Raw genomic sequence first — 15,626 nt, 5'->3', positions numbered from 1 at the left:
AGGAACTGTTTTCTGGATATCACTTGATAAAAGAAAAAAGGAATAAAAATAAAATTGGGCTGTCAGACTTCACCAAAACAAAAGTTAGCTGAGTTCCCAAAATTTGATGTACTTCTATCTCCACGTTATAACAGTATACGGAACATTTAAAAACCAAGTAATCTTGGTTTTCATCTACTGATTATAATAAATCATGTTTGTATATTTCTTTCTCTATAAATTTCAAGTATAATGGACACAACAATGATTTCACAGTCTAAATATTTCTTTAAAAACAAAATATCACTGGCTACTTTTATAATACTAAGGTATCTTACCTTATTTTTTCTGTTGTCATTGTACTTGATTAAGTCTAAAATAAATGTTAAGACTTCTTTGGGACAAAGGTTATGAACATCTCTCAACAAAGCCATCGCAACTGGCATAGTCTACAAAAAAAAATTTTTGTTTAATTTTCATTACTACAATTCAATGAAGTATATGCTGAAACAGGGTTACTCTGGGGCTGACACAGGTATCTGGATGGACTCCAACCCCCACTGATTCCTACCCCCTCCCACTGGGAACATGTCTCAAACACGCTAACAAAGGAGCTGAGTAGGAAACCAAGGGGAAAGCTGCATAACTGGATACACTCTGTAGCCCATTTGTCAGAAGAGGTATGTGTAATGTAAATTCAGTTCTGTGTTTTACAAGGGACAAGGTATGGGCTTTAACATTAGATAAGACCATTGTTCAACTTCTACACCACTACCTATTAAGATGGATTATTATAGCTAGTTGCTTACTGAGCAGGAGTCTAGTTTCCTCACAACCATTTTCAGGATTAATGGATACAGTGGCTGGAGGCATGTGGCAGGCAGACAGTAGAGTTCAATCACCAGTCTGAGAAGATACTGATTCTCCAGTACCACTGCCCCATTCTCAGCCTAAGGAAAAATGGTAAATTATCTAAAATCCAGCTTAACTTTCTCCTTTCCAAATTTTCATAGGCAACTTTTCTAAGGAAGTAGAAGCCTGACTCACAGTGGTAACCTCTACCAGTAAAACCAAGCTATTCAAACTCGAGGCAGAACTACAGACAAATAAACATCACAGTCCCCAGTACACAGAGAGATTTGGACTACCCCGTCTTCTGATTCAAAATAACTATTCCCTCTAAGCTGGGGGACAGAAAGTAGGAGGACTCCTTTGCTTGCTTGAAGGACCAGAAGCAAGGGGACGGTCAGTGCTATAATAGTTATTATTAATGCTGTAAGAACTGAGGGAAAGTTTTTTTTCCATAGAAGTAGGACTTAAATTTGATTTAAGCACTAATCCTCTCTCTCTCTTTTCTGCCACTAGAAGTATTATGTGAAAGGTGAACTAGTCTAAAAGCACTGCTTTTCCAATTTTTTTGATTGTAACCCACAGTAAGAAATACATTTACATCCCAACCTCACACACACACACACACACACACACACACACGTGTCATGTAATCAAAGTAAAAAATAAAACAAAAAAAAACCTTACACCTACCCTTATTTCATGTGTTGCATTCTGATACTGCCTATTGTTTTCTTTTATTAAAAAAAAAAAAACTTCCAAACTGATTTCATGACCCCCCTCATTAATGGATCACAACTCCCAATCTGAATATTGATCTCAGGTATATGGAAGTACAATGGCATAATGAAGGGGACACATTCGGTAGTCACAGAAATTAACTTGCTTTCAGACCATACATTAGTGAAATGGCAATAGAGAGCTGAGCAACATGTTCAAGTACTATGAAATGCTCAGTTCTTTAAAATAACAGGATGCCTCAGACTTCTTTGATCACACCAATATTGGCTTTTCCCAAACCCGATCTCCTGAATCTGTTCTGCTGATGAAATTCACTATCAATATGTCATGACTTCCACTCTCAGCATGTGTCTCAATGTGGCTGGGTAATTCTTTTCACATTTCTCTCCATCACATACAAATCTCACTTTGCTTAACATTCCCCTCAACATCTATCATTTCATTTACTTTTTTTTTTTCATTTACTTTTAATCTGCTTTCTACCTGCCTCAGAAAAAGGAATGTTCTTATCTTTTCTAAAATTAACCTCACAACTATGTCCCCACCCACTACTAATAACTTCAGAATTTGCTCTATCTTATGTTTTTTTATATTTACTTGCTCCCAAGAGATGAATATTTCATCTCTGCTTCTACACTGGTTCCTTTCTCTGTGCCAAACATGCCTCAAGCTTTTTCTCCCTCTATACAAAACAAAACCTGAAATGTCCTTTCTCAGCCTTGCTTTATCCTCAACATGTCACCTTTCTCACACTCTTCAACACCAAATCATGAAAGAATAGGCTTCATTAGTTTTTTTCTACTTCAACTTTACTCCTCCTTCTAGTTAATCTAGTTAATCTAATCTGGGCCTTCATTACTAACTTACTCAAAATATTTTACAAATGATTTCCAAATTGCCCAAATGCTGACCACCCTGCCATTCCCACATCACTTCCTAAAACAGTGGCTCTATCACACCACCACTTTCTAAATTACCATTTGTAAAAAACTTGCTATTTGATAAGAATATAGTGCGAAACACTTCACATGCTTGATATTATTTAATTTTAAAAAAAGATAAATTTACAATTGAGTAAACTGAGGCTTAGAGAGTTAAGAAACTTGTCCTCTTGCAAACTGCTAGTGAGCAGCAGAGCTGGGACTGAAACTAGAGCTGTGTGCTGTATTGTCTCTGACTCAGAAATGCTGTCCACATCCTACAAGGATGGCCATCAGAAGGACTCACCCATACCTCCATCCCCCACGTAACCAACCAAAAAGTCAAATTATCCATTTCTACTTACTTTAGTATTAATATGGACAGTGACTTACTTGCACACAGTTCATAAAATCAATGAACAACTGAAACTTTGGAAAACATTTTAGGAGCAAAAAGAGAACACAGACAAAATCATAAGAAAGTAAATAATATTTGAAGAGTCCCCAGGTTAAAATGAGATATACAGATATTGGCAAAAAACAATCATAAGAAAACTAGAAGGGAGACTGTACCTTCTGTAGAAAGTAACTTTGAAAGCTCATAAAGTTGTTCGTTTTCACAATGTTTGGACAAGTTTTACAACAAAACATCCTAGTAAAGAGTGACTTCATGGCTGGTGGTCCTGTCCATGTGCTCACCATTGAATTTGCAATCTGCAAGTAATTAGAAAATGAAGTAATTTGACCACCATGGAAAACATATTTTTAAATAAATAAAATAGCTTTCTAAAAGTTATCAATACAATCGGATTCATTTATAACAATTTCAGTTCTTAGAAATTTAATACATTTTAGCTTCTCATGATCATTTCCAAGAAAATGTATATAAATATATTTATATATTTATAAATATATATAAACTCTACCCCCCCTAAAATTCTTATGTACACTTGTAACTGTTTTCAACAAGTTAGTTTCCAAACTGGAGCACTCTTCTTATGTTTTAAGAAAACTTGTTTGCAAAGACTTTATTCTGAGTAAGTTTTGTCCATTTAGGCAGATGCAGTTCTAATGTTTTAAATTTATCAGATAGAAACACCACCATGGATTTTAAATAAGGCTTTTAAATCTACCCTAATTTAAAAATAAGCAAGTACAGTGCTACCACCTAAGTCTGTAAGAACACTTTACAAAAAAATCCACATCTTGCTACTGATACTTTAGTGTATATAAAAATCACGTCTGAAAAGAATGAAATTATAATTAACTTTAAATAAGTCTATAATTTTACAGATCTGCTAAGAATTCTGCATGTGAGAATCACGAAGGACTTTATAGGAGCAATGAAATTACATCCTTAGCAGATGATTATCAAAGAAGATCACATTTCCCCTCATATATCTGAGTAGATGTAGGAGTCAAACTGCTCACTAGTTACCATTAGAGATATAACAAATCTAAACCATTATAATCTGTTGAAATGCTGGACAAGTGGATTTAGCAGGGAGGAAGGCAAGAGAGTTACTATATGGGAATGAACCTAGTACCAATATGCTTTTTAAATACCTGGAACCCAGTATTTCTGGCCAAATATTTGTCTGCATTTTCTGGCTTTCATTTGTTCTACCTTCAGGTTTTTTTTTTGTATCTAAAGAAAAATATGTAGTTTTCTTAATAAATTAACTTTTCTATTACATTAAATAATAGAACCTATCATTTTAAATTCCATATCCCTAATATTGATTACTAAGCTCAAACCAACAAGAAATCACCACCACAGTGGGAAAATTAAGATGAACTGATTTCATGTACTAAAATATCACTCAAACCAAGGAATTTCTTACATTCTTTGCATTAACAATTCTTTGGTTGGCAATTCAGTAAAATGGGAAAATTCTCTTTGGTTTTAAACTCTCAGTTTCAGTTTGACAATGATAAAATTTTAGTGCATTACTTATTTTCAGGTCAAAACGTGTTTCTTCAAATCAGCCTTGTTAAAAGCATTTGGCAAAAGCTTTCAAGAGACCAACCACCAAGTAAAATTAAAGACTACGGTGAATTTTAATTCACCTTCAGAGATAATTTTGTTTTTTAAAATACGCATCAGCCATCTTGTTTTCTTTCTACTGTACATAATCTCACCTTTGCAAGGCAGAAGCAAGCTGACATTCTCACGCGGTAGAAACACTGCTCCTGTTCTAATATGTCGGTAAGGGCAAGCCGAGATGCTGGAGTGGGGAACTTTTCCAAGGCCAAAATGGACTCTTGCTGTGCCACAACATCCCTCTCATAGCGGAGCTGATACTGCCACATAAAATCCGCTTGCTCAAATTCTACTTTCCTCAATACCGACATGTCTGGGTCTATCCTTATCCACAGCAAAGGAGAATCAGCACTGAAAGAAAATATAATTTTCTTTTTTATTTATTTTTTCAATTTCATATATTTATAAAAACACAGCATTTATTAACCAGATTCCCTTCTCCATGCAGTTTTACTGCGTTCATGTTTTTAAAGATCATTTTGACAATTTTCTCATTATGTTTAATATGAATTTCAAGTTTCTCACAATGTCTAATCTATCTATATGGATCCTTTTTTTTATAAATTTATTTATATATTTGTTTATTTATTTTTGGCTGCGTTGGGTCTTCGGTGCTGCACGCGGGATTTCTCTAGTTGCAGCAAGCGGGGGCTACTCTTCGTTACGGTGTGCAGGCTTCTCTTATCACGGTGGCTTCTCTTGTTGCAGAGCGCGGGCTCTAGGTGCGGGCTTCAGTAGTTGTGGCTCGCGGGCTCTAGAGCTCAGGCTCAGTAGTTGTGGCGCACGGGCTTAGTTGCTCCACGGCATGTGGGATCTTCCTAGACCAGGGCTCGAACCCGTGTCCCTGCATTGGCAGGCGGATTCTTAACCACTGCGCTACCAGGGTAGCCCTATATTGATCTTGTTGAAACAAAAAAATCCATCTGAAAATATTAATTTGGGGATTTTGATTAGGGATTGTATGATGTGAAAAGGGGAAATTGGACCAAATTTCTTCATTTTATTTCCTAAAGTCTAATACTTGCCAATGGCTATAAATGCCACTCTTTATGAGACATCAATCTGTAACTAAAATAAACATTTCTTTTTTCTCTTAATTAACTAATTTATTTATTTGGCTGCATCCAGTCTTAGTTGTGGCACACGGGATCTTCATTGCGGCATGTGGGATCTTTACTTGCGGCATGCAAACTCTTAGTTGCAGCATGCGAACCCTTAGTTGTGGCATGTGGGATCTAGTTCTCTGACCAGGGATCGAACCCAGGCCTCCAGTGTTGGAAGTGCAGAGTCTTAGCCACTGGACCACCAGGGAAGTCCCAGATAAACTTATTTCTTATTAATTTATTAAATTAATTTGTTTAGCTGACTTATTATTAAAAAAATGCTAGACTCATGATCATTTTTATCAAACAGAAAGTTCTGAAATCATAGTTCAGAGGTATAGCATAAATTTATCCTCATGTACCTCTCAAAGTAACAAGAACAGTTTTAAAAATCTAGTCTAGAGACTTCCCTGGTGGTCCAGTGGTTAAGACTCCACACTTCCACTGCACAGGGCTCGGGTTTGATCCCTGGTTGGGGAACTAAGATTTCTCATGCCGCCTGGGGCGTGGCCAAAAAAGAGAAAAGCAACCAGCCGAAAAATCTAGTCTAACACTCTTATCAAAGAACACCACCTGAAATATAAACTCAATTCAACAAATACTACTGGGTACTTACTACAGGCAAGGACTTAATATGGAAAGATTATATAAACTGTATAATAAATAGAAGTGATATTTGGTAACCAAGTTAGTAAATAATTACAGATGTTTTATAAAAAATACACAGGCACAATATGGATGGGCGAAATAAACTCTGAGCTACATTATATTTAAAAATAAAATGCCTGTCAATCAATAAATATTACCACAAAATTTTTACAATGATATTTAAATTGTTTTTTGCAAACATAGCAAGTCTCAAAGTGCCCTGGGGCTTTGTCCAAAGACAAAGAAAACCAATAACATCTGAGAACTCACTGGAAATGCAAACTATCACGACCCACTAGTGAAGAGCTGGGTCAGAAACTGAATTTTAAGATTCCCCAAGTGACTTACACGCACTTCAGTTTGAGAAGCAATGCTCTAGAGGCCACGAGGGAAGCAAGAAAACTAATTCAAGGCTACTTCCTCTGAATTTCACCTGGGCCAGGCTAGATTTACTTTTCTCTCTTTGATTAATTATAATTTTATGTTAAAATTTGTTTTCAACATAAGGTTTTTATTGCCTTCTAAAAGTATTAAATGCACTAATTTCAGGACATGTACATACTTTTAGATGTAAATATATTACAAGACAAATGAGAATGCAGAAAATGTTATATCCTTAAACTTAAGTAACTAACTTACTCCATTGCAGAAAGATCCATGTCAACTTCTTCTCCATTCATCAGTGGAATTTTTTTCTTCTTATTCCTACATTTAAGGAAAAGTAAGTCTGAAAATTGTGACATTTCCAATTCTGAAAACAGATAAAGAGCAGCTGAAGTTCAAATTAAGAATTTCACATAGTGTTGAAAGATATCCTAAGGAGGAAGAGATAGAAAATGTAATGGAATTTAAACACCACAAAACCTGTCTATTTTGAAACTGAAGGGAATGAAGTAAATGATATTAAAATGTCTTCCTGATCAAAGTTTAACAAAAATCAGAAATATACAACTAAATGTTAACTTAAAACATATATATATTCCCAAAAACTGGTACCTGGAAGTTTTATACAGAAAGATAAGAGATCTACCAAATAAGGAAATCCTTTATAAAAAAACAAAAAAATAACCAGGCCTGAAATGAGACATGAATAATTCTGAACATGTTATGTACGTGCAAGGTGCTGTCCTATATGAAATAAAGCAAGTGGTAAACTACAAAACATCTTAACAGTACTAATTAATATGTATAAATAATTAATATGCACAAGATTTAAGATAAGCCAAAACAAAAGCAACTGCTTCCATGCAAATTACTCCTGAATCATAAAATCTACTGGACACTACACTAAATGCATGGTCACATGAGGACAAAATAGGAAAAGAGAGCACAGTCTTTTTATGTTCCTCACACCAAAGGATACATAAATGACGTGCTATTACTAGAGAAAACAAAACAAAGGAAATATTATGAAAAGGGTAGCAATCAGATGTTCTCGATTTCAAAGGTGCACAGGACAAAAAGAAGAATAATTTCACTTTGAACTAAGAAAGAATTTTCACAGAGAATGATTACAGAGATTTCAGAATCAAGTTCTCTAAACGCCTTCAAAATCAACTGACATTCTTGTCTGTGTGAGATAACCTAAGTGTAGTCATAAGTATAAGACTTCTGTCCCTGAAATTTTGATATTACTACACATTCCTTTCACTATTCAGAGCATATGCTGATAGCTGAATTAAAAAACAAAAAAAGTGGTAAAGAAAAAATATATTAAACAAAAGATGAACCATTGGACATTTTTTAAGTAAACTGGTAACGTGCCTTTGAAAGACATCAAGAATGTTCTTTCAGGGCATGGTGATACAGAGAAAAGGGAGAGTAAAGGAGACGTAGTAAAGAAGATGCAGGGGCTTTTCGTGACATATGTATTCAGCTACGCTCCTTATAGTCAATGACCATTTCCCCAATATTTTCTATAGATATTAATCAAATGAGACTAATAAGAATGAACCTAAGCGATTTGTCTTGAAGTTTTCCTGGCTCCAAAAACTCAAACTTCCATTCCACTTCCCCCTGTCCCTACAAAATAAGGATTCTCAAACCTAAATTTTAAAATTAATTATTTAATTCTAAGGATACGAATGTTGTCAAGAACAGAAAGCAAATAAAGAATGTTTGGGGACTTCCCTGGTGGCACAGCGGTTAAGAATCTGCCTGCCAATGCAGGGGACACGGGTTTAAGCCCTGGTCCGGGAAGATCCCACATGCCACAGAACAACTAAGCCCATGCACCACAACTATTGAGCCTGTGCTCTAGAGCCCACAAGCCACAACTACTGAGCCCGTGTACTACAACTAATGAAGCCTGCACACCTAGAGTCCACGCTCCGCAACAAGAGAAGCCACCGCAATGAGAAGCCCGCGCACAGCAACAAAGACCCAACACAGCCAAAAATAAATAAATTAAAAAAAAAAAAAAAGAACGTTTGGTAATACTAACTTGAAGTAAAAGGGGGGAAAATACTAGACAACATGTTCTCTACTTAAAAATTAGGTATACATTAGGGTTTTTATTTTGGCATTTTAATCTGTGAGACTGAAGTTTATAGTTATGATCCAATGCCTACCTTCTGCTTTTGGAATGGCAGGGTATATCATGTTTAAGACTGTTTTCTTCAATTTGCAATGTATGATTGAAGGATCCATCTAACTCCTGTACTGTCACTTTAAGTGGTCCCTTTAAAAAGAAACATACTGTTCAAAGATAGTACTAGAAAAAAAACCAATGTGTGTTCTTATGTGTACAGGTATATATATCAAGATATAACACTATACAAGACCTCCATGTGGAGACACAGAAAGGCAGCTGGTACCAGAGGTGGGGATAATTGGGAGAATTTGTTTCCTCCAAGATCTGTAACAGCAACCCTCTTCTCCCTTCCCTGACACTTGGTGTTTTCTCAATTTCATTCTTTGCAAACAAAATCTCACTATGAAACTTCCAACCAGCTTCCCAACCATAAACCCTTCCTTTATTTAAACTGGCGAGAAAGCAGTGCAGGAGGCCATTTTGGAAAAAAAACTTACCACATATTTCTGAGTTCCAGGAGATGTATAATCTTGTTTTATTTCCAATTCCAAGACATTTCGTTTTCTATTAAAGGCAAAACTTCCATAAAATTTTACCACTCCGCTCTGGTCTCTGAAGAATTGTAAAGGAATTTTTGCATACTAAAATAAATACGTACTAAACAAAATAAATTATTCATTAGGGTAGTAATAACTTTCAAATGCATTCCCCCTGGTTCAAAGCTTAAGAGCGTACTCCACTCTAAACCAGGTGGCAAAGTATTCAAAATTCTTGTGAAAAATGTTTCCCCAGATTTAAAAAGAAATTCTGAAACATTAAGAAATTAGTTTTTTTGAAAGAAGCAAAACCACTCTACTGGGTTATTAATATAGTGCCTTGAAATGAAAAAAATGTAACAATTGAAAAGTTCCAAGATACCACTCAAATTGTGCCAACCTCTAACCACATCTAGAAGTCACCAGACCACTGCATCTTACAAGTAATCCTACAGGCCTGTCTGGTGGATTATTTACCTCCCTCACCATCAAACCTATTGCTATACTCACACACTAAAAGGTACTTTATGCCAAATTTTACAAATACAGATGTGTATGTATGTGTGTCTCAATACCTAGTAGGCACCTTAGAGGAAATGATTTACAGTTCCTGGTTATTTCTACTATTACTTACCTCCTTTCATCCCGCAAAGCCCTTTTCTTCCTCCTTCCCCTTATACACATAACCTTCCCTTTGCTGAACTGCTATTGAAAAGGATACACCCACTGCTTTATTAAAGGCTGGATGTCTTTGCCAGAGACATTCGAGATGGATTTCAAAAATCCAGATGTGGAAACCAACATCTGACTCCACATATGTGACTGGAACTTCTGAGATGAAGCAGTACTAGCCAAACTTAGCAGTTTATTGAAAACCTGCAAGAATCAAAGTATCATTTAGTTTGTATAAGATAATATACATTGCTTGCAATTCTGTACTATTCCCACTTTGCATTATAACTTTATTATAGACAATTACAGAAGGCAATTTCACATCTTACTTCATTGATTGTTTTAGTTAAAGACTATTAGCAGTGGAAGCATGAAAAGATTTAAACAGCCAGACTATAAAATCATTCTTCCTCTAAATATAATTGAATTTTAATGACATCCTGGCCAGACAATGAATACTGTGTTTTTAAGAGCTATAATACTATACAACACCTATAACATATTGTGCTACGAGCTTTACATAGGAACTATACGTTCTTTAAGAAGTTGAGAACACTCATTTGCATTTATACCACTCTAAGAAGTGAACCGGCTCTTTACAGACCACATCTCATTTAATATTTCTGCTCTTTAAAGGCAAGATAAAGGACAGAAGGATTCAAGAAACTTAACTTTAAGGCAAATTTAAAATGCTTTTTAAAAAAAGATGACTTAAAAGTTATTTTCCACTTACCTCTAAGAATATTATCAATGGAAAAAGAATAGCTGAACATTTATAATACAACTGGCTTTCTATTACCTCAACTAGTACATATCAACTATTTCCGCCAAAACTTGCTTAAAACATATGGCAGAATTTAGCGATAGCAAAAATAACCATCTTTTAGATAAATGTGCTTTTTTCTATTGAAAATATTTGTAAATGGCACTTCATCCTTAATATTCTAAATAATGCCAGACACAAAATCATAGCATAAACAGGTTTTACTTTTAACCTCACATTTTAGTTTTATCTTCATAAAAATCCTATATTAAGTGGGTCAAGTATTCATACCCACTCTACATCTGAGGAAACACAAACAAAAAGAACAGGTTACTTACTGGGCAAACAGCTAATTGGATGCCCTGACTCCTATTCTACAGAATAGTATTCAGATTATATACATATAGAACAGATCTTTCTTTACAATTGTTAAGTTCTTTAATACTTACTTGTAACATAAATTCCATACTGATCCTGTTTTCAATCAATCTCATCACAAGGTGAGCTTTACACTGAAACATAGTGTAGTATTCCCAGGACAGCGTATGTGGATGCTTTATGGAAAAGTGTAGATGGGATGCTGGACTAAAAAAATAAACAGATTTGTTTAATATAACAAATTTGAATTAAATAAACAATAAATTTCATAGCTACATCAAGACAATAAATCAAAAACCTCATGGGAATACCTTAGCAATTTCCTTAGTATGAGAGCAACGAAGACTAGGAAACATCTAAAAATAACTTAACTAGACATAAAGGAAAATTTGAATGAACAGAAACACATGCCAACCTCCTGGTAGGAAGACACAATAGTGTAAATATTTCAATGCTTTCCAAATTCATCCATACAATCAATGCAATTCCAATCAACATCCCCAGGTTAAAGCATATACAAAAAACATTCAAGATGGATTACATATCTTAAACAAAAACAATTATAAAAGTACTAGAAGAAAATAAAGGAAAAAATATCTTTTCATAATTTTGGGGTGGGAAAAATCTTCACAAGGAAAAATATAAAATCCAGAGGACATAAAGACCAGACTATGTAAAAATTAAAAATTCTGACATGAGAGCATCAGTAAATTAAAAGATAGGTACAGTCTGTAGAAAATATTTACAACATACATGAACATTTAAGGTGTTTATGCTTTTTTATTATTTCAAATAATGCTACAGTGATTATCTTTTCATACATGTGCAGTATTTCTGTATGGCAAATATCTAGAAGAATAATTTCTATATGATAACATACTCAGAAGTTGAATTGCTGAATCTAAAAATTACCCATTTTAAAATTCTGATTGGTACTAACAAATTACCCTTCAAAATCAGTGTACCAAATTATACTCTCACAATCAATGTGTAAGAATAGTCATTACACTTCCTTAAAAAAGCATGGCATACTGAAATATAAAATTTTGTAATTTGATATTTGAAAAATTACTTTTATACTCCATTATTACTTCTGGGCTTATGGACAGCAATATGAAAAAGGTTAAATAAATTCCAAGGTATAATGGAATACTATATAGCATATAAACAGAACAAAGTAAATTCACGTACAGTCACATGGAATGCTTGCCAAAATACAGATATGGTTAATTTTTTAAAAAAGAGAAGTACACAGTAACACGCATAACTAAATTGTATTTTGTAACTGTCATATACACATAAATAAAGACCAGAAAAAAAAGAGGTCTGGAAGACAATATACCAAATTTATAATCAGGTTATCTCCAAGAGAGGAAGTAATGGGAGTGAGAAGTGGTAAGAGGGCTAAAAAAGATCTTTTACTTTTTACTCCACATACTTCTGAACTGTCTTGTTTTGAATCTCTTCAAAGAGCATGCATTCATGTGTTGCTTTTATACATAAATTTTGAAAATCAAACATAAAAAAGGAACTAAATAAATGGACAGAACAAAGGTAAAAGCATTTAGTGTAAATAATTATTTACACACAATGGGAATGCTCTAATTATATGCTGGGAAACTGCCATATAGCAGGCAGTCAAGAGAAGAAAGGGAAAGGAACTAACATTTTAATGAGTGCATACTATGCATAAAGCTTTACCTCAAGTAATCCTGGCAAGAAACATGGTTAAGATGGATAATCATTGTTGTTTTACACATTAAAACACACACTCACAAAGGTTATACAATTTTCTAGGCTCACAAAAATCAGTAACTACAAAAATCCAAGTCTGTCTAACTCCAAATTCCTATGCCTTGCCACTGACCTAATCTTGTCTCAGTGACCATACTTCCACCAAAGAAAAGACTACTGATTATACAACTTGCAGTTTCTTAACCTTTGTTGTACTTTTAGACACTTGGGTAGTCTGGTTAATCCTATGGACCACAGAAAAAACTGCTTTTAAATGTGCACAATAAAATACACAGGTTTACAAAGGAAACCAATTATAATGAAATACAGTTATCAAAATATTTTTTAAATCTATGACATTACCAACATATGTGCCAGTTTATTAATGCATTAAATAACAAGACCTAGCAGTGGTCTACTGTACTAATTTTAAGGTAATGAGTGCAAAGAATATTTCAAGATACTTGCTAACAATTAAAATGTGACAAGAAAACATCCATGATTTCTACTGTTGACAAAGTCACAGCACTGTCTGTTACCTACAGTCATAATTAAAAGAAATATAAAATTTCAGTTAATGGTGAGTAAAAAATACAGAAAAACTTTCCCATCCAATTCAATCCATATTCCCTTAGAGAATTCATGGACCCTAGAACAAATAAGAATCCCTGCTAGTACCATTATGTTGTTATAAGTGGTTGTCTCAGTGACTTGCTAAAAAATAGAAAGGGAAAGAAAAGAAGGAAAGTGAGAAAAAGGGAAATAAAAGGAAAGAGGGGGGGCTTCCCTGGTGGCGCAGTGGTTGAGAGTCCGCCTGCCGATGCAGGGGACACAGGTTCGTGCCCTGGTCCGGGAAGATCCCACATGCCGCGGAGCGGCTCGGCCTGTGAGCCATGGCCGCTGAGCCTGCGCGTCCGGAGCCTGTGCTCCGCAACGGGAGAGGCCGCAGCAGTGAGAGGCCCGTGTACCGCCAAAAAAAAAAAAAGGAAAGAGTAAATAAGTGTCTAGGTAGCTGACCATTCAGATAAACAGGTATAGGTAGGACATGTTGATGCTGAAATCATCTACTTAGCCTTTTCTATTATTTTTAAACATTTATGGGAATAGTACAATATATTAGCATTAGGAAATTAACATGAAAAAGAAAAAAGCTTTATTATTTTTAGTCTTTTTTTAACGTTTAAATCCATTTACAGTCATCACATGCAAAAGTAATGAAAGGAGTAATTAGAATACTACCAGTATCTATGGGCTCAGTATAATTACAGACCATTATTAACACTTCTTTGGCCTGTGTGGGCCTCGATACACATACAAGTGATCCTAAAAGACTAATCCCATAAAACAAGGTTTGTAGTATCTCTGAACAATAAACATACTTATCCTTCTCTTTTCCTCCACCAAATATGGGATGTAATAAAACTCCACCAGTTTTTAGTTCGTACGCCACTATTTTGTCCAGCTCCTTAAAAAGACATAAAAATAGGGGTCAGTGAAAATTATTTTACATATCAAATTTTAGAATTCAACTGTGGTTTCCAATTTCCCGGAATCAGAATGGAAATTTCTGAAAATAAATGAAATGTATTTGAAGGGTAGTTTATGTTATAAACAAAGCAGACTACACAACTGGCCGAATGATAGAGCCAAAAAGCCTTCTCTACTTTGTGACTTTAGGGCTGGCCAGTAGCCTGGCAAGTTTTCCTAATGGCTCTCCCCAACCTCTCTGACCTGTTCTCCAAGTTTATTTCTTCCTTCTCTGTATTTTGCTTCTGGTGGAGGATTTAAGCAAGTAAAAACAAATAGGGATAAAGTTATGACAGGATCTATAATTTTAAAACTTCTCTAGTTTTCTTTAATATGACAGATCAAAATGAAAAAATAAAAGTTTAAGTGGAAAAAGACAACACAACTGTGCTGGAAATTCATGACTAGTGTAGGTAACATACAAGCAGTACAGAGAAGTGGGAAAAATCATAATGAAATAGTTAAAAGCCAGGTTTGAATCCTGGCTCTACTACTTACTAGCTGTGTAACTTTAGCCAAATAACGTAACCTCTCTGTGCCTCAGTTTCCTTATCTGTAAAATGCAAATAGTAAGAGTAGCTAGGAGGATTAAGATAGCTACTATTTATAAAATGTTTGTAACAGTGCCTGAAACACTTTAAGTTTTTGAAATTAAAAATGGACTCTTCAGTTCTAGATGTATGAATCTTTTATAGTTCTCGATATTTGAAATCTTTTGCAATTACTTTTTGGCTTACTTAAGTTTAGGTTTAGATGGTGAAGGTATATAAAATGAGAAAAGAAGGAGGATAGAGGGGGCCTATTTAATGAGGCTATTAAAGGCTGAAATTTTCCCCCCTGAGAGGTGAGAAGATAAACATGATATGATTAAAATGTATATGAACAGAATGGGCTAGGCAAAATACAACTGACTTTCTCTTTTTGGCCAAATCTTTAAATAATGGGAAAAGATGTGAAAATGAGAGAGAACATAAATACACTGAAGGACTAGCCAACATACAATAAGTACTTATTATGACCTAAGCACTATGCACATCACACGTATAACGTCTCACAATCCCTGTCCATACTAGTAGTAGCAGTAGATACTACTAGTAGTAGTAGATACTACTACTACTTACTCTCCTTATACAAAAGACACTTGGAAAGATTAAGCAAAATCATAAATAAAGCTTGTGAATGTATGAAGCAAAATGAAA

At 34.7% G+C, this 15,626-nt stretch overlaps 1 protein-coding gene across 13 annotated transcripts in view; it reads right to left on the bottom strand.

The window, feature by feature from the left end:
- TAF2 (TATA-box binding protein associated factor 2) overlaps window positions 1-15,626 on the bottom strand; it is an 81,204-nt gene that overhangs the window by 40,467 nt on the left and 25,111 nt on the right. For 10 of the 13 annotated variants that reach the window (XM_089898788.1, XM_089898780.1, XM_089898782.1 and 7 more), the window contains 10 exons: window positions 14,280-14,365; window positions 11,238-11,373; window positions 10,075-10,229; window positions 9,315-9,429; window positions 8,855-8,964; window positions 6,924-6,989; window positions 4,632-4,884; window positions 3,063-3,203; window positions 789-929; window positions 318-428 (listed from right to left, as the gene is read on the bottom strand). In XM_089898788.1, the coding sequence (XP_089754914.1) occupies window positions 318-428; window positions 789-929; window positions 3,063-3,203; window positions 4,632-4,884; window positions 6,924-6,989; window positions 8,855-8,964; window positions 9,315-9,429; window positions 10,075-10,229; window positions 11,238-11,373; window positions 14,280-14,365 (1,314 nt within the window). The remainder of the gene's footprint in view (window positions 1-317; window positions 429-788; window positions 930-3,062; window positions 3,204-4,631; window positions 4,885-6,923; window positions 6,990-8,854; window positions 8,965-9,314; window positions 9,430-10,074; window positions 10,230-11,237; window positions 11,374-14,279; window positions 14,366-15,626) is intronic. The other 3 variants (XM_022555570.2, XM_022555571.3, XM_022555573.3) reach the window with 1 other exon arrangement.

Source organism: Delphinapterus leucas, chromosome 17 (genome assembly GCF_059928025.1).
Source record: "Delphinapterus leucas isolate spDelLeu-1000000601 "Yukka" chromosome 17, BTC_Dleu_Yukka2, whole genome shotgun sequence".
Taxonomy (NCBI): domain Eukaryota; kingdom Metazoa; phylum Chordata; class Mammalia; order Artiodactyla; family Monodontidae; genus Delphinapterus; species Delphinapterus leucas.
Note: the sequence above shows the minus strand (reverse complement) of the source record. Positions and strands in the feature narration are given on the sequence as shown.